Source organism: Temnothorax curvispinosus, unplaced genomic scaffold (assembly GCF_003070985.1).
Source record: "Temnothorax curvispinosus isolate PA1 unplaced genomic scaffold, ASM307098v1 QBEX01004139.1, whole genome shotgun sequence".
In the NCBI taxonomy this organism is placed as follows: Eukaryota; Metazoa; Arthropoda; class Insecta; order Hymenoptera; family Formicidae; genus Temnothorax; species Temnothorax curvispinosus.
The window spans coordinates 20,004-44,501 of record NW_020213919.1 but is presented as its reverse complement, the minus strand read 5'-3'; the positions used below and the strand labels follow the sequence as shown (position 1 = coordinate 44,501).

At 35.4% G+C, this 24,498-nt stretch overlaps 5 protein-coding genes across 6 annotated transcripts; all 5 read left to right on the top strand.

Moving 5' to 3' along the window:
- Nucleotides 1–3,092: 3,092 nt before the first annotated feature.
- LOC112453203 (odorant receptor 85f-like) lies at nt 3,093–5,343 on the top strand. The gene is made up of 5 exons (XM_025013810.1): nt 3,093–3,976; nt 4,212–4,311; nt 4,434–4,544; nt 4,686–4,841; nt 5,041–5,343. The coding sequence occupies exons 1-5, from the start codon at nt 3,156–3,158 to the stop codon at nt 5,092–5,094; spliced, it is 1,242 nt and encodes a 413-aa protein (XP_024869578.1). The 5' UTR covers nt 3,093–3,155; the 3' UTR covers nt 5,095–5,343.
- A 585-nt stretch (nt 5,344–5,928) lies between these two features.
- On the top strand, nt 5,929–13,386 carry LOC112453202. Its single transcript, XM_025013809.1, has 9 exons — nt 5,929–6,752; nt 6,942–7,041; nt 7,163–7,273; nt 9,032–9,187; nt 11,087–11,952; nt 12,279–12,378; nt 12,670–12,780; nt 12,999–13,154; nt 13,226–13,386. Exons 1-9 carry the CDS (start codon nt 5,935–5,937, stop codon nt 13,277–13,279), a joined length of 2,472 nt encoding a protein of 823 aa, XP_024869577.1. The 5' UTR covers nt 5,929–5,934; the 3' UTR covers nt 13,280–13,386.
- Nucleotides 13,387–14,144: 758 nt separating this feature from the next.
- On the top strand, nt 14,145–16,081 carry LOC112453201 (odorant receptor 33a-like). The gene is made up of 5 exons (XM_025013808.1): nt 14,145–14,932; nt 15,265–15,364; nt 15,526–15,636; nt 15,729–15,884; nt 15,960–16,081. Exons 1-5 carry the CDS (start codon nt 14,145–14,147, stop codon nt 16,011–16,013), a joined length of 1,209 nt encoding a protein of 402 aa, XP_024869576.1. The 3' UTR covers nt 16,014–16,081.
- Nucleotides 16,082–17,276: 1,195 nt separating this feature from the next.
- Nucleotides 17,277–19,539, top strand: LOC112453200. Its single transcript, XM_025013807.1, has 3 exons — nt 17,277–17,408; nt 18,936–19,103; nt 19,528–19,539. Exons 1-3 carry the CDS (start codon nt 17,277–17,279, stop codon nt 19,537–19,539), a joined length of 312 nt encoding a protein of 103 aa, XP_024869575.1.
- Nucleotides 19,540–22,081: 2,542 nt separating this feature from the next.
- On the top strand, nt 22,082–23,536 carry LOC112453208 (odorant receptor 22c-like). Of its 2 annotated transcripts, XM_025013816.1 has the most exons (5): nt 22,082–22,450; nt 22,620–22,719; nt 22,861–22,971; nt 23,207–23,362; nt 23,443–23,536. In XM_025013816.1, the coding sequence occupies exons 1-5, from the start codon at nt 22,089–22,091 to the stop codon at nt 23,494–23,496; spliced, it is 783 nt and encodes a 260-aa protein (XP_024869584.1). In that variant the 5' UTR covers nt 22,082–22,088; the 3' UTR covers nt 23,497–23,536. The 2 variants fall into 2 exon arrangements, with proteins under 2 accessions (XP_024869584.1, XP_024869585.1); XM_025013817.1 differs by having other exon boundaries at nt 22,620–22,683; nt 23,207–23,524.
- Nucleotides 23,537–24,498: the final 962 nt, after the last annotated feature.

Sequence of the window (24,498 nt, the reverse complement as noted above, 5' to 3'; positions counted from 1 at the left end):
TACGATAGATCAACGCAAGCATAAAAATTTATGAATTCTTTTATATTGTACTCCTACGTTAAAAGCGAAATGTATAATTTTTATACATTTTTATATTTACATCATTGTTATGTTACGCATGTGTGTGCGTGTAACTTAGCATTAAACAACAAATGAATGCTCGCATCTTTGTAATGGGTTTTTTAACTGTGATGAGAGTAATGTATGTGTTAACATTTTAATCACATGCGACATTCTGCTTACACACTGCAAACGATATGCGTCACCAATTACAGATGACGTAACCCTTTCTGATTCGTAAATTTAAAATTTACAAAATATAATCGTATAATTTCACGCACAGTAATTTTTCTTTGTACCCGTCAACATTGCATTTATCCAGACACGTAAATTTGGCCAACCCCTTTGGGTACAACCCCAATATTATGCGCAGACGTCTTGTGCACGCAAGCGCGCCACATACTCTACATTTACTGCAAAAAGAAGACCACCCATTATCATTATACATTTACCCGGTTATATCCGAACTGATGGCCCCTCATAACCATTTGTCAGCCATAAACTCAAAATTGCAGAAACGCTTTTAACCGAATTAAACGCTACTAAACGTAGAATCAAATTGCTTGCGTCGTTCTTAAATTGTTGGATGGGTTGCATGAAGTATAACTCGCTCATGTACCACAGGAGAGGTTCAATCTTACGTGAAGCAGGCGGGGCAGGATTGGAGTGACACGATCGATTGGAACTTCTTATTTTAATCTTAATTTTCTCTTTTATATGAAAACATTTCATAAGAATCAGAGAAAGTTAAACAGCAACTTTTCGGCTGTTTACATAATTTACATTTACCTAAGAGTCAGAATTTTTAAGATTAGTTGCCGCGAGAGATTCATTATGACTTTCAATTAATAATTTGCGTATCACTGTTCAATATAACTCAGGATGACCTAACGCAAGATAGACGTACTTTGCTAAGGGTCGTCTCGTGTGAATCGATCCCATCCTGTAATTATCTCGTATCGGCAAAAAATTGCGCGCACGTAACTTTTGTACTAAACTTCTAACTGTACAGCTGCGACAGAACCGCGGTGACGGAGGAGATTCACGTAGACGCGAGAACGTATATAATACAAACCGGCAGGTTTCATTGTATTTTTTTATCTGTGAGTTGCAATCATGCGACCGCTTTGCAAACAAGTGAAAGAATTTTCCTCCGACTCATCTACATGCATACCGTAATCGAATGAACGGACTTATGGAATTTTAACTATGGAGAATGACTTTATCTTCTTCGATTCACAGCTGAGTCCCGCTTACGAGATCGTGTTTTCGATGCATTTGGTGACTGGCATCGTCATTGTGAAAATCAGCGTCTGTGGGATCACCGAATTGTTCACTATGCATGCTTGTGGTCAAAGCTATGTTAGCCACTTGGCTGGAGAACTTGGTGAATGAAAATCAATGATCGAGAGATCGCGTCGTTGCAGTTGCTCTGAGATTGTCGGCGATCGTCATGCATCAGATAAGGATACATAAGTAAGTAGCTGAAATTGTTATGCGTTTCTCGTTAGTTCTAATTTTTTTTTAGATTTGTAATTTGACTTGATATATGAAAACTTTAGATTTAAATATTAATAATTTTGCTTGTGATGCTTTATGAGATCAATTAAATGTCTATTTTTTTGAATATTAAATTCAAAAAGACTCTGAGTAAATTTATTCCTTGAAATAGTGTTACATGATTAAAGATTTTATCAATAAAAATATTATGTTGAATTAAAAAAAACGTTTTTAACATTACCGAAAATTACAATAACAATTAATCTCGAATTTTAGATTTTTACATCAGATACAAAATATTGTAGAAGAAATGTGTTTTATCGAAATTATTGGAAATACTTTAATATTGTGCCTCCGCGATAACGACATGCACACAACAGCGATGCATTATATTTATTATTTGATATCTATTTTCATGCAATCTACATGCATATTTTTCGTAATTGCTCTGAGATTTTCGAATAAAATAATAATACATTTTAGAGATGAAAACGAAATGACGCACTATCCTGACATATGCTATAATGCTCGTTTACTTTACTTCCGACATTTTTATATTATGTTACATTGGGGAAGTTCTAAGTAGTCAGGTATGATACATAGATAATTGATACGTAAAAATAAAGTACTGTGTGTATAAAAGTAATAAGTAACAAATGTTATTTAAAGGAAAGTTATTAAATTTCGATAATACAATGCTAATATACATGCACTTGTTGCACATGACAGGGGAGTAAAGTAAACACAATCTGCTGCGCAATCGATTGGTATTACTTGCCTACAGTAAAGAAGCTCGTTGTCTTGTCCTATAGTAATTGCGCCATGACCAGGTATACATATCTTACGAAGCTCACGTCGGGTAAAATAATCGGTCTTTCATTCTAGAGCTTCGAGACCGTGAGCAATTTTCTTCGTATATTTCACTCACAATATAATAAAAACAAAAAGAGTTTCAATGATAAAAGTTATATATATCTCTGAAGTTATATATTTGTAAAAATGTAACCTTTAAGAATTATTTTTTTAACATCGTATTTTTATATAGTATTACTCTGACATTTTTCTACTTATAAAGAATATAACTCAAACTTCAATTTAATAAAAGAAATTATTAATTAAATATACAACTTATACGTATGTATAATATATATAGAATAATATTTAAACACCATTTTTTACAATCGGTATCACGAATTACGTCAAAGCACAGTTCTTTTCATATAATAAATATATTTCTCTTTCCGCCACCACATTATAAAGACTGCCGCACATTCGTCAGCTTGTACATAACGTTTATTCTTTCTCCACGATTTTTTTAAATCGGAATTCAGTTCAAATATAACTTTACGTCGTCTCCCTTAGTGTCTACCAACATGAGCTATTATAAACTGCCCCTTTCAGGAAACGATTCTCGAAGCACCACGTACCCTTTTCAGATAATCGAACAAAGTTTTCCGCTACTCGCTTAGAAAATTTCCGCGTAAAATTCCTTTTTCTTCCACGGAGACTACAAAGTGGCGCAAGCGCAAATCACGTCGATGACAAGCTCGTAGCATCGCGACTGTCAGTACGTATCAATCATCCGTACTGCGATAATGGAAAACTCGCTCCATTATCCTGATACCCGCGACGAGCCTAGGCTGTATAATCAGAATTACAAAAATGATCTTCGAGCCAATATGCGACTGAATGTCTGGGTCATGAAGATAATCGGTACATGGCCGCTGAGACATTCCTGGATAGAAACACTGTGGTACAGAGCGCTGAATGTCATCTGCTACGTGCTACTGGGTTTTCTTCTAATTCCCAGCGGCATGTTCATCGTCCTGGAAATCAAGGACTTCTACAACCAATTAAAACTCGGCAGCGCTCTCACCTTCTTCTTCATGGCCGTTTTGAAGTACTGCGCCCTGCTTCTGCGGGAGGAGGACATACGTAGATGCGTCGATTACATCGAGGATGACTGGAGAAACGTAAAATACACGGACGAAAGGAGGATGATGCTGGAGAACGCGAACTTCGGCCGTCGATTAGCGGTCGTCTGCAGCTGCTTCATGTACGGCGGTGTCTTGTTCTATTTCGTGGCGGTGCCGTTAACTCGCGCGAAGACCGTCGAAGAGGATGGCAATCTCACCTATCGTAGGCTGGTGTTTCCAGTGCCCAACGTGATCGTCGACACCCGTCGTAGTCCCGTCAACGAAATCTTTTATTTCATCCAGCTATTTGCTGGTTTTATCATCCACAACATCACGGTAGCCTCATGCGGCTTGGCAGCCCTCCTCGCGACGCATGCTTGCGGACAGCTGCAGGTGCTCATGTCCTGGATAAACCATCTAGTTGACGGTCGTGAAGGCGTCAACGATACCACGGACGAGAGACTGGCTAATATAATACAATTACATGTGCGCATCTTGAAGTAAGTATGACTTCGAACCTGTTAAAACATTGCATCGTCATTTGTTAAATGTTGCGATGCCAAAAATTAATTTATACCGACAATTAACTAATGTTATGCGATAATATATTTGACAATAATTTAAGTTTAAATAATTAACAAGCAAACTTCTTTGAATAAAGAGATATTGCCACATAAAATATAATTTTTATAAAGAAGATATGCTATTATTAGTTTCTTCTACGTATTTTTTTAGCTTCATATCGCTAACAGAGGAATTGTTGCATGAAATATCTCTGATCGAAGTTGTGGGATGTACATTGAATATATGTTTTCTTGGATATTATTGCATGATGGTACATATCGACTTAACATAATAAGTTCATGAATCCTATATTTTTATAAATAATATAAGAAGAATCATTATCCCTTTTTGATGTTAATTATTTGGCAATCATACGAATTCTGTGTATTGTAGGAATGGGATTTTAAGCAACCTGTAAGCGGCTTAACATATTTGATACTCCTCATTTCGCTAACATTCAACATATTCATATTTTGTTACATAGGCGAACTTTTAACGGAACAGGTATACCAGTTATTTTCCAAAACATTATTACACAACGTCCAAATCCTTCGAACTTCGAACAACGATATATTGTATATAATAGCGCCAGATAATTTGAAACACTTTTTGTGACAATTATCTATAACAGAAATCTTATGACAGACTGTAAAAGTACGTGAGAGCTCGTACATGATCGATTGGCACCGGCTTCCGAAAACGAAGAGTCGTGCCGTAATCTTGATAATATGTATGTCCAACGCAACCACCAGACTGACTGCCGGAAATATAATCGAGCTGTCCATCAGCAGCTTCGGTGACGTAAGTATTATACTCATATAATTAAAAAATTTAGAATTCTACATTACCTATTAATATTTTTTAAAACTCAAGAGTTTAATTAAAAAAAAAAAGAAAACAACATATAACAAAATAAAAAATCTGTTGCATTCTATGATCAAGATAAATATCTTTAAATTAATCGTATAAGATATTATAACAATATAATTATTTTAAAAAGGTTATCAAATCATCTGTCGCTTACTTGAACATTCTACGAAAGTTTACTACATGAGAAAGTACGATTTGAAATGGTAGTATTCATCAAATGACATTAAATCCTTCACGAAACTACAGTAAACTTTATACGAGTACGTTTATTCAATGAATCTTGATACTTGCGCTCCGAATAAAACAGTCGAAGTATGTAATATTGCACTTTTTCAATTATTACCTGGTACTATTTGGAGATTAGACTTGTCTTCTCAGATAGTATCATTAGATACGCGCACTTCAGTTATTTAATATATTAATAAACTATTGATGCTCCAATACAAAGCAGAATAAACTACTTCCCAATGTATCTTTATAAAAATATACTTCGTCCAAATGATATTACGGGAATTCTACTATATTATACAACAATTTTTACAATTTGGAAAACATATCGTAAAAAAATAAGACAAAACATTTCCTTCATTTGAAAACCAATTGTAATATCATTATTTTTATATGACTCATATATAAGCATTAAATGTAATCTACATACATGTATACGTAGGAAAAATCGTGTTTATCGTGTAATATCGTACAACACTTACGCAACAAAGAAACATTTGCGATCCGTCCCAATCGCGGAAAAAATCTCCGCGAAGAATGTAAATCTTTTCCGTTTATAATTCATGAACAGACAGGTGCAGCACCGCATGAGGAAACCTACGATCCCCCTCGCGGAAATCGAGAATTGCGTCTGCAAAGTTCACCCTTTGTGTTCCGATCGCTTTGATCGCCCCTTTCCCAGAAGCTAGAAGGGAAGGCGCGCTGTAACAGCGCAGACGCGGCGCGCGTTTGACTTTCCTCGTTCAAACTCTCGCGCATTCCTCTCAGTGATCGTCGAACCTTTGCCAGTTCAATAATGCTAGAAACTATAACGGAAAGAACGAATCCTGTCGCAACGGTCTACGAGCATGAGAAGGACATGCAGCTGAGCGTTCAGCTGAACCGTTGGATACTACAGCCGATCGGTGTCTGGCCGAAATTAACTGAGATTTCACATATGGAGCGATACGCGTACGGGCTGATAAACATAATTTGCACCAGCCTGATCGGCTTCCTCTTCGTGCCTTCTGCCATCTTCATGGCACTCGAAATGGATAACACGTACCACATCCTAAAACTTTCCGGTCCGCTGAGTTTTTGCCTAATGGCCGTTGTCAAGTACTCCTCGCTGATCTTCCGCGAGAACGATATTCGCACGGGTATCAAGCATATCGAGAGCGACTGGATGAACACCCAGCATCACGGCGATCGGGTCATCATGATCAGGAGCGCGAAGTTCGGCCGACGTCTCGTGGCCATCTGCGCGTTCTTCATGTACGGCGGTGCCGTGTTCTATTATCTCGCTCTGCCTTTCAGTAAGGGCAAGATCACGGAGAGCGATGGTAACCTGACGTATCGGCCACTGGTGTATCCAGTCGCCCGGGTGATTGTCGACGCGCGACACACTCCCGTCGCTGAGATTCTCTTCTGGATCCAATGCTTGTCGGGTTTCATAGCACACTCCATCACTGCCGGTGCCTGCAGTTTGGCCGCCGTGTTCGCGATGCACGCTTACGGCCGCCTAGAGGTTTTAATGCAATGGATTGAACACCTAGTAGACGGTCGGGAAGATTTCTGCGATAACGTGGATGAGAGATTGGCAATGATCGTGCAGCAGCACGTTCGAATTTTACGGTGAGTCATTCTCCGACGAGGATCGTTGATATCTTTTCAAATTCTTATTAAACAGTGTCATTAAAACTGTAGTGATGTGCTCTATATAATATGTATTTATAGAGCACCCCAATTACTTTTTATTTGTTTACGTAACGACATTCTCTTGCGAAATATATTCTGTCCGATAATACATTCGTTACCTTCCAGTTTTATATCGCTAACGGACAAAGTACTGCGTGAAATATCTGTCGTGGAAATTGTAGGATGTACGTTAAACATGTGTTTTCTTGGATATTATACTCTCATGGTATGCATATCGTACAAAATGTACGTACCATGCGAAGCGCATTGCTATTTCGAAGCAATGTTGGAGAGCAACGTGTACGATTTACAATGGAGCCTCGAATACAGGAATCTTTACTTTCCAGGAATGGGAGAGTAAAGAGACTACAAGTTATATAACGTATATCGTTCTTCTTATATCTCTTACGTTCAATATTTTTATATTTTGTTACATTGGCGAACTTGTTGCCGAAAAGGTAAAGTACTTATAAACAAATTGCTTGCACTTTCCGTGAAAAAATATTCATATCTGATCATATATGATCATATCTGTTTGGCCATATATGGTCAGATATGGAAATTGGCCAGATCTGAGGATATATGATCTGATCATACCTGATCAGATATTAACATATACAATAATACCAGATCATATATCCTCAGAACTGGCCATTCATATATGATCAGATATGATCAGATATGAATATTTTTTCTCGGGATATTTTCAAAAGTTATTTTTTAAGAGTGTGTGACTTTATTATAAAAGTAGACTCCACGATACAACTAATACAAAAATTGTGCCGCTCTATAGTGCGAGACAGTGTCGTGTCTTTTGATACCGTTCTTATTATAACACTGTTTGTCAAATTTTAAATACGAGAAGCAGATCCCATTGAATGCCCATCTATCCCATCTATCGAATACTTTGAGATGCAATATCTGATCTGATCATATATAATCTTATATGACTATATAAGTTCATATATGATTATATATGCTCTATATATGGGTATGTAAAACTTATATCTGTGTTCATATCTTATTTATATATGTTCATATACTGTCAGATATGAATATTTTTCCCGCGGACATTTTATTCGCCTAAAAGTCCGGGAAAAATATTCATATCTAACAGTATATGAACATATATAAATGAGATATGAACAGATATAAGTTTTACATACCCATATATAGAGCATGCATATATAATCATATATGGTTATCTATCGCCATATATGATCAGATTTTGTGTCATGTATAATGTACGATGTGATCATATATGGCGATAGATAACCATATATGATTATATATGCTCTATACATGGGCATGTAAAACTTATATCTGTTCGTATCTCATTTATATAATGTTCATATACTGTCAGATATGAATAGTTTTCCCGGACATTTTATATCATTATATCCCAATCTGGTCATATATAGACAGATCTGATCATGTTTCATATCATTTCCGGCCATATATGAACATATACAATCATGCATATACAGCATCGTGTCTTGTCATATATGATCATATACAGTGCCGATACTGCCGATACAGTTATGTATGGCCACATATAATTATATCTGATAATACATGGCCAAACATTCTTTATATACGACCATGTGAGGCCAGATACGATTATGTATAGTGTCATATCTGCTACACATAATAATATGTCTGACCATATATGAACTTATATGATCAGATCTTGTGCCATGTATAATGTACGGATCTGATCATATATGGCAATAGATAACCACATATGATTATATATGCTTTAAATATGGGCATGTAAAACTTATATCTGTTCATATCTCATTTATATATGTTCATATATATATATCATATATGTTTATATATGTTCATATACTGTCAGATATGAATATTTTTTCACGAGTTGTGATAAATTAAAAGCAAACTTTATGATAAAGTATATTTTCACGGTATATTTTTATAATAACAGGAATATTATAATTCTAATAATAATAGAATTTATAAAATTTATATTTTAGAAAGTAACTCTTGGGCCGGTATTCATAGTCGGTTCTTATATTTAAGGCCGTCTTAAGTACAATCTTAAGATGTCATTAACCAATTACAGAGCTGTATTAACATATTTTAAAATATATTACTTAAGATAGTTTTAAAATAAGATCTGATTATGAATACCAGCCTTATAGTAATTGTAATTGTGTATTACATAAAAGAAATAACAAAAATAATCTTGTAAACAGTGCAAGAAGGTCGGCGAAGTATCGTACATGATCGATTGGCATCTTCTATCGGGAAAGAAGGGTCTCGCTCTCGTATTGATAATCGCGATGTCCAATTCATCGGTCAAACTTACAGCCGGAAATCTCTTTGAATTGTCCCTCAGTACTTTCGGCGACGTGAGTAACGCAGCATCAATGTCTATCATATTTGTTTCGAGCAATATGACTTATACATTCGTCCAACTGATAGGTGGTTAAAACATCTGTCGCTTACTTGAACATGCTGCGTACGTTAACTACATGAAACTTGTTCGAAATGTCAAAATTATTAATACAACGATTAATTGCAAATAAATGCTAATTATAGTTGCCTGATGCATATGGTGAAGAAAAAAAGAAATAAATATGTAGTATAAATATTTTCCTTTAAATTATCTCTTGACGCTACATATATTATTACATAAGGTAAAATCATGTAATACAAAATACAATTGAAAATATTAGAATTTTGTTTTCATATTATTGTTATATGTCAAATAGTATCATTAGATATGTGCATTTTTACTATATATCTCATATTTTTATATTTTTACTCATGCTTGATGAACTATACTGATTACTGATGCTTCAAAATGCAAAGCAACGAGATAAAATATTTTTCAATATATTTCTATAAAAATATATTTCGTTCAAATATTATACATATATAATATTTGTTCATATATTAATAGAGAGAGAGAGAAGAAACAGTTCTATTCTATTATAAAATAATATCTAGAATTTGGAAAACATATCTTGAAGTAAAACAAAGCATTTTCTTTTCATTTAAGAACATGATATCTTTATTTTTATAAATTCGTGTAAAAGTATTACATATTTTTATAATTCGTCTATTTAAGTATTTTATGTAATCTATATATATGTATTTGTATGCAAAATTATATTCATCCACATATGATATTATATAATACCTTATACAAGAAAGAATCATTTGCGTTCCGTCCCGATAAGTCGCGGAAAATATCTCCGCGAAGAATGTAACTCTTTCCTTTCATAATTCATGAACAGACAGGTGCAGCAGTACCACATAAGGAAACCTTGATCCCCCTCACGGAAATTGAAAACTGCTCACATAAAGTTTATTATGTTCGTTTCCTGCCTACGTATCCTGCCGATCGCTTGATCGCCCTTTTCCTAGCAGGAAAGTCGCGCAGAACAGTGCATTCGCGACGTTATAACAGATTTTTTAACTGTCAAGATAATGCATGTGTATATTTGTATATATGTGTAACATTTTCCGTACATGGCATTCGGCTTACGTAACTATATGCAGCACAAATCACTTGGCGCGCGCAATATCATTTCTAACTCGTAAATGTAAACTTTAGAAAATTGCATTGTACTTTAATTACGTCGCACGATGGTTTTCTTCTTTGTTGACACGCAAACGCGGCACATATTCTGTTTTTACAAAAAGAGAGACCCTCGTCATTATACATTTGTCTGGTCATACTAGAGTTTTTCGTACTGCTTGACAACCTGTCAATATAAAGGAACCCATATTTCGATACAAAGCGAAAATATTTCTCAATATTATTTTATAAAATATATTACAAAATTTTTATTTTGATGATATAAGAACAATTTTGCTTCATTATAAAATAATTTCTTTAGTTTGAACGACATATCTTAAGATAGAATAAAGCATTTCTCTCAATTAAATACGTACATACAGTAATAATATATGTTTCCATGCGAGTCACTTTTAAGTATTACATAATATACATGTACATATATGCGAAATCGTATTCATCCACGTATAACATCGTGCTAAGTCTTAGAAAATATATCTACGAAGAACGTAGATCTCTTCCGTTCATGAACAGAATAATTCATGAACGGAAAATGTGCGGTGCACCACACAAGGAAACCTTGAACCCTTTCACGGAAGTTAGAAAAAATGCGATTATAAAGTTTACCCTTCGTTTCCTGCCGATCACTTAAATTGATCGCCCCTTTCCTAGAAGGGAAGTGCGCGCGGAATAGCGCAGCCGCATTTGACTTTCCGCACTCGAGCTCTCGCACAATCCTGTCAGTAATCATCGAGCTTTCACTGACTCAACAATGCATGAAACCGTCACAGAGAAGGCAAATCCAGTCGCGATCGTTTACGATCACAAGAAGAATATGCAGCTGAGCATTCAGCTGAATCGTTGGCTTTTAAAGCCGATCGGTGCCTGGCCGAAATCAACCGAGATTTCAAGTATCGAGAGATACGCGTACGCGCTGGTGAACATCATTTGCACCAGCCTGATCGGCTTCCTCTTCGTACCCTCCGCAATCTACCTGGTGCTCGAAATGGATGACGCGTACAATATCTTGAAACTTACTGGACCGTTGAATTTCTGCCTGATGGCCGTCGTCAAATACTCCTCACTGATCTTCCGCGAGAACGACATTCGCAGGGGTATCGAGCATATCGCGAGCGACTGGACGAACACTCAGCATTACGGCGATCGGATGATCATGATAAGAAACGCGAAATTCGGTCGGCGTCTCGTGACAATCTGCGCATTCTTCATGTACGGCGGTTTCACGTTCTATTATCTCGCTCTACCGTTCAATAACGGCAAGATCACGGAGGACGATGGTAACTTGACGTATCGGCCACTAATGTACCCGGTCGCCAGGGTGCTAATCGACGCGAGACACAGTCCCGTCAGTGAGATTTTCTTCTGGATACAGTGCCTGTCGGGTTTTATCGTGCATTCCATCAGTACCGGCGCATGTAGCTTAGCCGCTGTTTTCGCGATGCACGCTTACGGCCGTCTGGAAGTCTTAATACAATGGATAGAACACTTGGTGGACGGACGGGAAGATTTGTGCGATAACGTGGATGAGAGGCTAACGATAATCGTGCAACAGCACGTTCGAATCTTAGAGTAAGTCGCTCTCCGACGAGCATCGTCGGTACTCTTGCATTCAATATATGTATGGAGGAGTAAAAGTCATAGTGGTGTAAGTCAAATTTTTTTAAATTTTTTCTCGCGTGCATATTATAGATGCAATCTATACAATATATAAATTGTATCTATGCACACGAAAAAATATTATTAAAAATTTGACTTACACCACTGTGGTTTTTACCCCTCCATATGTATCTGTACAGGGCGCTGCAATTTACTTTTAATCATATAGAAACAATTAACAAAGTCATATTTTTTCTACAAAACATTTTCTACGTGATAACGTGTCGGTTACTTTTTAGTTTTGTATCGCTAACGGACAAGATACTGCGTGAAATATCCGTCGTGGAAATTGCAGGCTGTACATTAAGCATGTGTTTTCTTGGATATTATATTATCATGGTATGCATATCGTACAAAAAGTACGTACCACGCGAAGCGCATTGCTATAATAAAACAACAGTCTAATTTACACCGACTGTTCGGTACGCGTAAAAATACTATATTCGTATCAAATCCGTATCAAATCTCGGTTTACACCGCCGCGGTATAACCCGAGATTTAACACGGATTTGATACGAATATAGTACTTGGCACGCGTACCAAACGGTCGGTGTAAACTAGGCCAATATCAGATTCGCGATTTATAACAGGTAAAATGTAATTCCGAATACAGAAATCTTTACGTTCCAGGAATGGGAGACTAGAGAGATGACAAGTTATGTAACAAACATTACTTTATATATATCTCTTACTTTCAATATTTTTATACTTTGTTACATCGGCGAGCTTGTTAGCGAAAAGGTAAAATCATACAGTCCTAATTTAATTCCTCTGCACCTCTGATAAATTTAATGCCAAATCTCACAAATACAATACATTTCACAGTATAACATAATTTTATGATACGAGCAATAGAATAATTTAATAATATACAAAGAAAATAATATTCAGAATAAAGTAATTCTTAACGGGTATAGAAAGTTATATTTATTCGTATAAAAAAATAATCTTGTAACCAGTGTAAGGAGATCGGCGAGGTATCGTACATGATCGATTGGCATCGTCTACCAGGAACAAGAAGCCTCGCTCTCGTGTTGATGATCGCTATGTCCAATACATCGGTCAAACTTACCGCCGCAAATCTCTTTGAGTTGTCTATAAGTACTTTCGGCAACGTGAGTAACGCAATGTCTATCGTATCTTTTTGCGAGTAGCATGATTTACACATCCTTCATCCAATTAACAGGTGGTTAAGACGTCGATTGCCTACTTGAACATACTGCGTACATTAACTACGTAAAACTTGTCCGAGGTATAGAAATGAATAATACGACCACTGATTGCAAATAAATGTCAATTAGTTATCCGATATGTATCGAGAAAAAAGAGAAATAAATGTAATTTTAATAAATAAGAGATTGACATATTTATTATTATTTATTAATATAAATATTGATATTCTCTGAAAAAAAAGAGTACAAGTATGTCTCGCCTAGTTTTCTACTAAAATGTGTCTCAGAGCTGCACACATCATTACACGATATAAAATCATGCAAAGCGCAATCTAAAATACTTATAGAATTTTGTATATATTTTGTAAACTTTCATATTACTATTATATCGTCGCGCTTATAATTTGTAATTAAAACAAACTTTCAGCTATCAGTGGGTTGCAGTAATCATTAGATAATGCATGTATATAAACTGTAATATTTTACCCGGTATGACATTGTGCTTGCACGGCAACAGGAGCACATTACCTGATTTTACCCTTTCCGACTTATAATTTTACACTTTACGAAGCGGTATATGTACGTGCGTCACACACGGCAATTCTTTGAAACGTTGCATTCATCCGACACTTTAGCACGTACAATTCGCTAGAGTCTCTTTCGCGTAACCCTGTCATTATGCGCAGACGTTTTGTGCACGCAAGCGCGGCGCACACTACTCTTCCCGTAGAAAGAGAGACCGTCCATTATCACATACATCTGTCCAGTCATGCTCGAGCTTCTGGTCCCACCTGACCATCTGTCACCCGAAATGCGGAAACGGTATTAATGCTATTAACAAAAAATCTCAACGCCCGGGAAAAAAACGAGACGAGCGCAGAAATCGCGTGTTAAATATTAATTTAAAAACAGAAAAAGAAAGTGCAGTTAATTATGGGAGATTCGATGAAGATGAACAGTGAAAATGATTTCAATTACGCAGTGCAAGTAACTCGCATTATCATGCGAATGATCGGCGCGTGGCCAATTTCCCGTTACGCTTCCAGTGTGGAAAGAATCGCGACTCGCTTACACAAAGTCTTTTGCTACTTTCTATTCGCGTTCATCATCGTGCCGGGTCTCCTGCTGATGTTCTTGAAGGAGCGCGACGTCAAACGTAGAGTGAGATTACTCGGGCCGCTTCTGAATTGTTGGATGGGTTTCATGAAGTACAGCCTGCTCGTGTACCACGCGAGAGAGATTCAATATTGTCTGAAGCAGGCGCGGCAGGATTGGGGGGATACGGTTGATTTGAGGCATCGGCAAGCGATGTTATCCAAGGCGAGGATAGGACGAAAATTCGCGATTGTCTCTGCCGTCTTTATGTACGTCGGCGGATTGTCTTACCGTACTGTCGTGCCGCTCTCGAAAGGACGAATGCTCACGCCGATGAACACCACGGTGAGAGCGCTGGCATGTCCGAGCTACTTCGTCAAGTTCGACGAACAGGCCTCGCCGGCATACGAGATCGTCTTCACTCTGCAATTCTTCGCAGGATTGCTCACCTACTCGGTAACGGTCGGCGCGGCCGGATTGGCCGCGTTTTTCGTCATGCACGTTTGCGGACAACTAAGTGTCTTGATAGGCAAGTTCCAGCATCTCAACGACATGCCGGAACCGAACGATAAGGATGTCGCGATATTGCTGGCTGATATCGTAGAGCATCAAATAAAAGTGAGACGGTGAGTCGACAAAGATGAACGTGATGGGGAAGGTTTTTATGGAAGTGAGACGCTTTATTAATTTTGTTGAGTGCGGATAATTACTAAACGGAATTGATATAACAGAATTAGAATGTCACTATTGCGATAATTTCTTTCAGATTATGTCTATTACAGAAAATACAACAAAACATTCCGATTAAAATTATAAAATTATTACAATTATCACACATACGACAAATACTTATTTATTATTTTATTTTAACATTTTATTAAATATATCTTAATATAATGTTGTAAGCAAAACTATATAAATAATACAATCATTAAAGAGATAAATCGTCTAATTACAGTTTCCTAAAACAAGTAGAGGAATCCATGCGATATGTATGGTTAGTGGAAATAGTGGGCTGTACTATACTTTTATGTCTTACGGGGTACTACGTTATTATGGTAATCTCGTCGAACAATTTCCGCGAGGCGGAATCTTTTATCTATGCGTAATAATTTGACAGTTCTAACTGATTCTCGCATAAAAATTAATACTGAGATAGTATTTGTTAAATATTATTGTATCGCAAGCTTCGTGTATTGCAACAGTGATAACTTTATAGGAATGGGAAAGTAGCGATTCTACAGCCATGTTAACTATGTCTGTGATACTTACATCTTTCGCTTTTTCCATTTTTACTAATTGCTACGTCGGTCAACTGTTGACAGATCAGGTAGTTAGTGTTGACATTCACATTATGCGCTGTCTAAATTGAACACCAACGTCTTCATAAGAACAAAATATATACTTAATTAATTGTGACAGAGCCTGAAGCTTGGGTTAATGACGTCCACGACCAATTGGCATCGTCTTCCGCATAAAAGGGCTCGAACTCTAATTCTGATAATGGCGGTTTCTAATATTCCGGCAAAAATCTCAGCGGGCAAAATGATAGAAATGTCTCTACCTACGTTCAGTAATGTAAGTTGAAATCTTGTCTCATTTTAACTTGTGTGTGCCAGTATTAAATTATATGTTTGTTTCGTTATTTCATAGATCGTTAGAACATCAATGGCGTACTTTAATCTACTCCGAAAATTCATCACATAACTTTGATGAAATTGACTGTCATAACAATTCAGTACTCAAATATTAATTATCTGTAATTAACGCCACCTTTGAAACGAATGGATAAGATAAACAATCAATACTTCTTATTTTAATGTTAATCTCTCCTTTTACCTTTTATGAATCTTAAAACATTTCATAAAAAATAAGAGAAAGTTAAACAGAATCTTTTCGGCATTTACATTTACTTAAGATTATTAACTTTAAGATTACTTGTTGCAAAAGATTCAATATTGACTTAATTAACAATTCGTTTATTACTGATCAATACGATTCACGATCTACGATGACCTACATAACGCAAGGTAGATGTACTTTTGTCAAAAGCTGTCTCATGTAAATCGATTCCATCCTGTAATAATTCCGTCCTGTAATTCCTCGAACTCGCAAAATATGCACGCACGTAACCCGTTGCACGTAATCCTCGAACTTTTAACTGCGCTGCGATAGAAGCAACCGAGGTAGAAACATGCAAACTGGCACGTTTAATCGTATTTTTACCTGTCAGTTGCAATCATGCGATCGCTTTGCAAACAAGTGAGAGGGTTTTCCTCCGATTCGTCCATAATGCCATAATCGAACGAACGGATTCACGGAATTCCAACTATGAGTTGGAAATTAGATACACCGTACAGGTGCATAAAACGATTCCAACGATTCTAAAACTGATTGGTATATCATAAAAAATAGTGATGTTGGCTAATACGAAATAGTTTGTATAACCCGCTATATTTTTATATAAGTATTGCATTTTATACCCTACTATTTCTTTCTTTCGGGAATAATATTATTATAATGAGTATATATATATATATTAAAATTTTTAATATATATATATATTAAAATTTTTATTCATAATATATATATATATTATGAATAAAAATTTTAAACATATTACTTACATTTGTACGACATTATCATAAAAAAGTATAAAAATATAATAAATTATATATTATATTTATTTAATTTATAATAAATTATAAGAGATACGTAATATAATAATCATTATAAATTATATTTTAAAAGGTTGTTACCGCGTCTAACAGGTTAGCTCAGACGGTCCACGTCTGAGAATGATTTACCGTAAGATTCGAACATACTGTTGCACGATCATTGTCAATCTCTCATCCACGTTATCGTAGAAATCTTCCCGACTGTCTACTGGGTGTTCAATCTATTGTATATGAAGACTTTTAGGCGGCCAAGCTGCATGTGCCTTACCGGCATCGGCAGTGATGGAGTGCTATGAAACAGACACGTCGTCTATTGGGAAAAAAAGAGTCTCGCCCTCATATTGATAATTGCTGTGTCTATAAGACGCCGATCAAACTTACTGCCGGAAATCTCTTTGAGTCGTCTCTGCAGAATACTTTCGACGTAAGTAATGCAATGTCTATCGTATCTCTTTGTGAATAGCATAATTTACACATCCTTCATCCAATTAATAGATTGGTTAAGATGTCGGTTACCTACTTGAACATGCTGCGTATATTGACTACTTAAAATATGTTTGAAGTATAAAAATAATTAATAAAACCACTGATTGGAAATAAATTTCAATTAGTTAGCCGATACGTATCAAGGAAAAAAGGAGAAATGAATTTTAATAAATAGGAAATTAACATATTTATTATTATTTTATATTATTGCAATATTTGCTGAAAAAAAAAAAATTTTCATCAGTTTTTCTACTAGACTATGTCCTGGAGCTGCACACATCATTACGCGATATAAAATCATGCAAAGTACAATCTGAAATATTAGAATTTTGTATAATTTTGTATTATATTATGATGTCGCGTTTGCAGTTTGTAATTAAAACAAACTTGCATATGTAACGAGTTGCAATAATTGTTAGATAATATGTATATAAGAATTATAACATTTTACTTGTATGACATTCTGCTTACATAGCAATATGCCGGAAATTACCTGACTTTACACTTTCTGGCTTATAATTTTAAATTTTACGAAATGATGTATGTGCCATGCATCACACAGTAGTTTTTGGCAACATATTTAATCGATAATTTGGCATGTAAAATTCGCCTATTCTCTTTCGCGTAACCCCGTCATTATGCGCAGACGTTTTGTGCACGCAAGCACGTGGCGCCGCACACACTATACTCTTCCCGTAGAAAGAAAGACCATGCATCCATTATCACATACATCTGTCCAGTCATGCTCGAGCTTCTGGTCCCACCTGACCATCTGTCATCCGTAAACCCGAAACGCACATGATTTTGATGAAATGACTATTATATGAATATAGTATTCGAATTGTCTGTAATTATAGTACTCGATAGTAATCTGTAATCTATTAATTATCTGTAATTGACACTACCTTCGGAAGGAGTGGTTGAGATTACATAATCAATACTTCTTGATTTAATCTTAATTTTTCCCTTTCATTTTAAGACGTTTCGTAAGAAATCAAGTAGAGTAAATAATAAATTTTTGGCATATTTTACATTTACTTAAAATTTCTAATTTTTAGGATTAGATACTGCAAGATATATTAATCATTGACTTAATTAACAATTCGCATAGTTTTGTTAATTTAATATAATCCACGATTTATGACCTATGACCTAACTCAAGACAGACTGTTCGTACTGTCTTGCTAAAAACTGTCCCGTATGAATCGATTCTACTCTGATGTAATTATCTCCTATCGGCAAAAAATTGCGCGCACGCAATCTTTCGTACCAAACTTTTAATTGTCCTGCGACAGAACCACCGCGCGCGGCGACAAAGACGCGACAGCTTGCATAATGAAAACTGAGTTCATCGTACTCTCATCAGTTATGATCGTGCAACCGCTTCGCGAACAAGTAATCTAGGGAGAATTTATGAAGAATGTTTTTCTCTCATTTCATTCGTATATATGTCATTATCGAACAGATTAATTTACGGAATTCCAAATGGATAGAACACATCAGCTATATCATGCACACATTGGGATTGTATTCGGCTGAATCTGAAGAAGAAAAATTTCGAGAAATCCCGAAGAAATGGACGAGATTTTTTAGAAGATTCCTCAGAATGGTTTCTGTTCTTCAACCTAATATTGTAAGTGCTTTACATATTTTTGAACATGGACGTTTAAAAGTGTTTCATGATGACCGACGAGTTTTGCTTGTGATATATTTTGAGATCGATTAAATATCCGATTATTAAATCTTAAATTCAGGAAAACTAAGTAAAATTATTCTTGGATTGTAAGTTATATATTAAATATATATTTCCTTGAATTATTATATAATGATATATTTACATCTATTTAATTTTTAATATGTGTAATAAGTTCATATATCCTATATGCTATATAATATATCAGAAATATATAATTCTTTTTTGCTGTTATTTATTTGTCAGTCACAAATTATATATATATTTTTGAAATGAGATTTTAAACAACTTGAAAGTAATAGCTTAACACATCTGATATTTCTCATTTCACTTACGTTCAACATAATCATATTTTATTTTATAGGCAAATTTTTAATGGAACAAATATGACTGTTATTTTCTTTAACATTATTTTATGTTATAGAAAATCTTCCGACAAAAATATATAATACCAGGACAATTTAAAACATTTTTTGTGATAAACATCTCTGTACCAGAAATCTTGTGATAGACCATAAAAGTACGTGAGAGCTTGTATTAGACGATCAATTGGCACTTTCGAAAAAAGAGCCTTGCCATCATCTCAACTGGCAGGCTTATTGCTGGACATATAATATTGGTCTATCAGCAGCTTCAGTGATGTAAGTACTACATCCACATTATAAAAAGAAAATTGGAATTTTGTATTTTATATTAATATAGTATTTGAACTACGAAAATGCAAGTTTTTTACAAGAAAACAAAAACATGCGATAAAATAAAAAATCTGATTGCAAAATCAAAATAAATACTTTCAGTTACACACAGATATTATAATAACGCAATTATCTTAAAAAAGGATTATAAAATCATCTATTTAAACATGCCTATTTAAATATGCTATAAACGCTTACAACTTGAGAAAGTACGATTGTTTGAATTATAGTAAATAATTAAATTTTTGATGGAACATATATCATAAAATGCAAAGCATTTTCTGCATTTAAAAACATATTAAAATAAAATTATTTATTTTATATGCCTTATTATGTATAACTATTATGTAATATACATGTATACGTGTAGAAAATCGTATCTTTCCAATGCTATGTAAGTAATGTGGAACAGTATTTTATGTACGAAAGAAACACTTGCGATCCGTCTCGAGAAATTGCGGAAGATATTTTTGCGAAAAATATAAACCGCTCCGTTCATAATTCATGAACAGACACGTGCAGTACCACACGAGGAAACCTTGAACCCTTTCATGGAAGTTAAAAAACGCGACTATAAAGTTTACCCTTCGTATCCTGCCGATCGCTTGATTGCCCTTTTCCTAGCAGGAAAGTTGCGCAGAACAGCGCATTCGCGAAGTTATAACAGATTCTTTAACAGTCAAGATAATGCATGTGTATATTTGTATATATGTGTAACATTTTCCGTACATGACATTCGGCTTACGTACACAGTAAAAAATTTAATGTCCCAGAAAGTCCACTCTAAATTTTGTGTTAAAATAACTCATGCATTGTGTTATTTCTTACATTTAGAAATGTTATTTTAGTCGATATAACATTTCTAAATGTAAAAAATAACACAATGCATGAGTTATTTTAACACAAAATTTAGAGTGGACTTTCTGGGACATTAAATTTTTTACAGTGTAACTATATGCAGCACAAATCACTTGACGCGCGCAATATCATTTCTAACTCGTAAATGTAAACTTTAGAAAATCGCATTGTACTTTACGTCGCACGACGGTTTTCTTCTTTGTTGACACGCAAACGCGGCACATATTCTGTTTTTACAAAAAGAGAGACCCTCGTCATTATACATTTGTCTGGTCATACTCGAGCTTCTCGTACTGCTTGACCACCTGTCAATATAAAAGGACTCATATTTCGATACAAAGCGAAAATATTTCCCAATATTATTTCATAAAATATATTACAAAATTTTTATTTTTATGATATAAGAACAATTTTGCTTCATTATAAAATAATTTCTTTAGTTTGGACGACATATCTTAAGATGGAATAAAGCATTTCTTCAATTAAATACGTACAGTAATAATATATGTTTCCATGCGAGTCACTTTTAAGTATTACATAATATACATGTACATATATGCGAAATCGTATTCATCCACGTATAACATCGTGTACTACTTTGCGCAAGGAAGAAACATTTACTATCTAAGTCGTAGAAAATATATCTACGAAGAACATAGATCTCTTCCGTTCATGAACAGAATAATTCACGAACGGAAAATGTGCGGTGCACCACACGAGGAAACCTTGAACCCTTTCACGGAAGTTAGAAAAAACGCGACTACAAAGTTTACCCTTCGTTATTTTCTCCCGATCACTTGATCGCCCCTTTCCTAGAAGGGAAGTTCGCGCGGAATAGCGCAGCCGCATTTGACTTTCCGCACTCGAGCTCTCGCACAACCCTATCAGTAATCATCGAGCTTTCACCGACTCAACAATGCATGAAACTGTCATCACAGAGAAGGCAAATCCAGTCGCGACCGTTTACGATCACAAGAAAGATCTGCAGCTGAGCCTTCAGCTGAATCGTTGGATGCTGGAGCTAATCGGTGCGTGGCCGAAATCCACAATTTCATGGACAGAGAGATACGCGTACAGGCTGTTGAACGTGATTTGCACCAGTTTAATCAGCTTCCTCGTCATACCTGCCGTCGTCTGCATAGTACTCGAAATGAATGACTCATACATTATCTTGAAACTTTCTGGAGCGCTGAGTTTCTGCGTACTGGCCGTCGTGAAGTATTCCTCGTTGATCTTCCACGAGAAAGACATTCGCAGGGGTATCAAGCATATCGAGAGCGACTGGATAAATACTCGACATTATGGTGATCGGATCATCATGATTAGGAGCGCGAAATTCGGCCGACGCCTCGTAACAATCTGCGCGTTCTTCATGTACGGCGGTGCCGTCTTCTTCTATCTCGCTCTGCCGTTCAGTGTCGGCAAGATTACGGAGAGTGACGGAAACCTGACGTATCGGCCATTAGTGTATCCGGTCGCCAGAGCAATCGTCGACGTACGATACAGTCCTGTCAGTGAGATTTTCTTCTGGATGCAATGCTTGTCGGGTTTCCTCGCGCACTCCATCACCGCCACTGGATGTAGCTTGGCCGCCGTGTTCGCGATGCACGCCTACGGCCGTATGGAAATCCTAATACGGTGGATCGAGCATTTGCTAAACGAACGGAAAGATTTGTGCGATACCATGGATGAGAGATTGGCGATGATCGTGGAACAGCACGTTCGAGTTTTACGGTGAGTCACTTTCCGACGAGCATCGTCGATGCCTCATCGCGCGTTCAACATATATGTATACCTTTGTGTAGGGTTTCAATTTAATTTTAAATTGTTTAGGAACATTTTATGAAATCCTACTTTTCTGTTAAAAGTATTTTTGCGCGATAATACGTCCGTTATCTTTCAGTTTTATAGCACTAACGAACAAGATACTGCGCGAAATATCTGTCGTGGAAGTTGTGCAGTGTACAGTAAGCATGTGTCTTCTTGGATATTATGTTATCATGGTATGCATGTAAAGTGTACGAAGAGTACATACCGCGTAAAATGCATCGCTGTTTCGGAACAATATTCTAAACCGATATGTGCGGTTTACAACGACGCGCACAATATGTTCTCGAATATAGAAGAGAACCTTTACGTTGCAGGAATGGGAGAGCAAAAAGACTACAAGTTATATAACGTATATTGTCCTGCTTCTATCTTTTACGTTCAATATTTTTATATTTTGTTACATCGGCGAACTTGTTGCCGAAAAGGTAAAAAGTCCTAATAATCGTAACATTTTTTTGTTAGATTTTAATGGCAAATCTTGCAAGCACATTTCTCTTCATAGTATACTTTTATAATAGCAGGAGTGTTATTTTTCTATTATAATAATAAAATTTAAGAAATTTAGAATTTATTTTAAAAAGCAATTCTTAGCGACGTAAGCATAGTTATGTTTTGTATTAAAAAATAAGTAAAATTTATTAATAACAATTCTGCAAACAGTGGAAGAAGATCGGCGAGGTATCGTACATGATCGATTGGTATCGTTTATCAGAAAGAAAAGCTCTCGATGTCGTGTTGATGATTGCTATGTCCAATGCATCGATCAAATTTACCGCTGGAAATCTCTTCGAATTGTCCTTCAGTACCTTCAGCGACGTGAGTAACGCAATGTCAAATGTTTATCGTATCTATTTGCGAGCAGCAAATGACTTACGTGTTGCTCATCCAACTTGTAGGTGATTAAGACATCAGTCGCCTATTTTAACATGCTGCGTACATTAAATATATAAAACTTGTTCAAAGGGTAAAAATTATTAATGCAACCACTGATTGCAAATCAATTAATTATTTGATATGTATCAACAGAGAAATGGTTTTAAGAAAGAAAAATAGTATTTATTATCATATTTGATAAAAAAGGGAGTTTAATTTATCTGTATTACGTGAAAAGAACTGATGATATACAATTAATATAGAATAAACTTACCATTTACAATCTAAACTCGGATCTTGGTAGCCTAATAATATTTTCCGTATGTATTTTCTGTGTGATTTGATTCTAATAATCTCGAAATCGAAAACCGATTATTTACCGTTATTTAAGATAACCACCGAAAAAATTCAACTATTTATTGCGACTTTTGTAGATGTAAGTTTATCCAATAACTTTTATATTAACATTTTTCTGTAGATAATAAAATTTCAATGCAAGCTTACCTCTGCAGACTTCCATAAATTTTCTTCAAATCTTGCTACTTTTATTTTTAACTATTTAATAGTTATTACGTTGTAATATTTATTATTAACAATTCTTGTATCATTCTAATACATAGGGAGCTTACGGAGACCTAGAAATGTTATTACAGTAAAAAATACGCAAAGATTGTTCAGATCTATCAATTATAACCATTTCAGGTGATGAAAATAGCGTTTGCTATTTAAATATATAGTCAGTGTCAGAACGGTAGCGACATAACACTAAACTAGATAGACATGGCATAAAAATTTTTGGTAACAAATAAAATGTAAATTATTACTAACTGATGTAGTGATATAGTTGATTCTTGTCGCATTAATAAAAAAGCACATTTTTATTCCTTAATAATGTCATTATACACATACTAATATATCTCATTTCATGTTTTATCTTATTAATAACGATATTACATGTACGATAGATTACATATACGATATATGTAATGGACAAGATATAATTTCTGATGGCTAAAGTGTCAAGAACAAAGAACGTCGCCCTTTCATATAATACAAATAACATTAAGAATACTATTCGT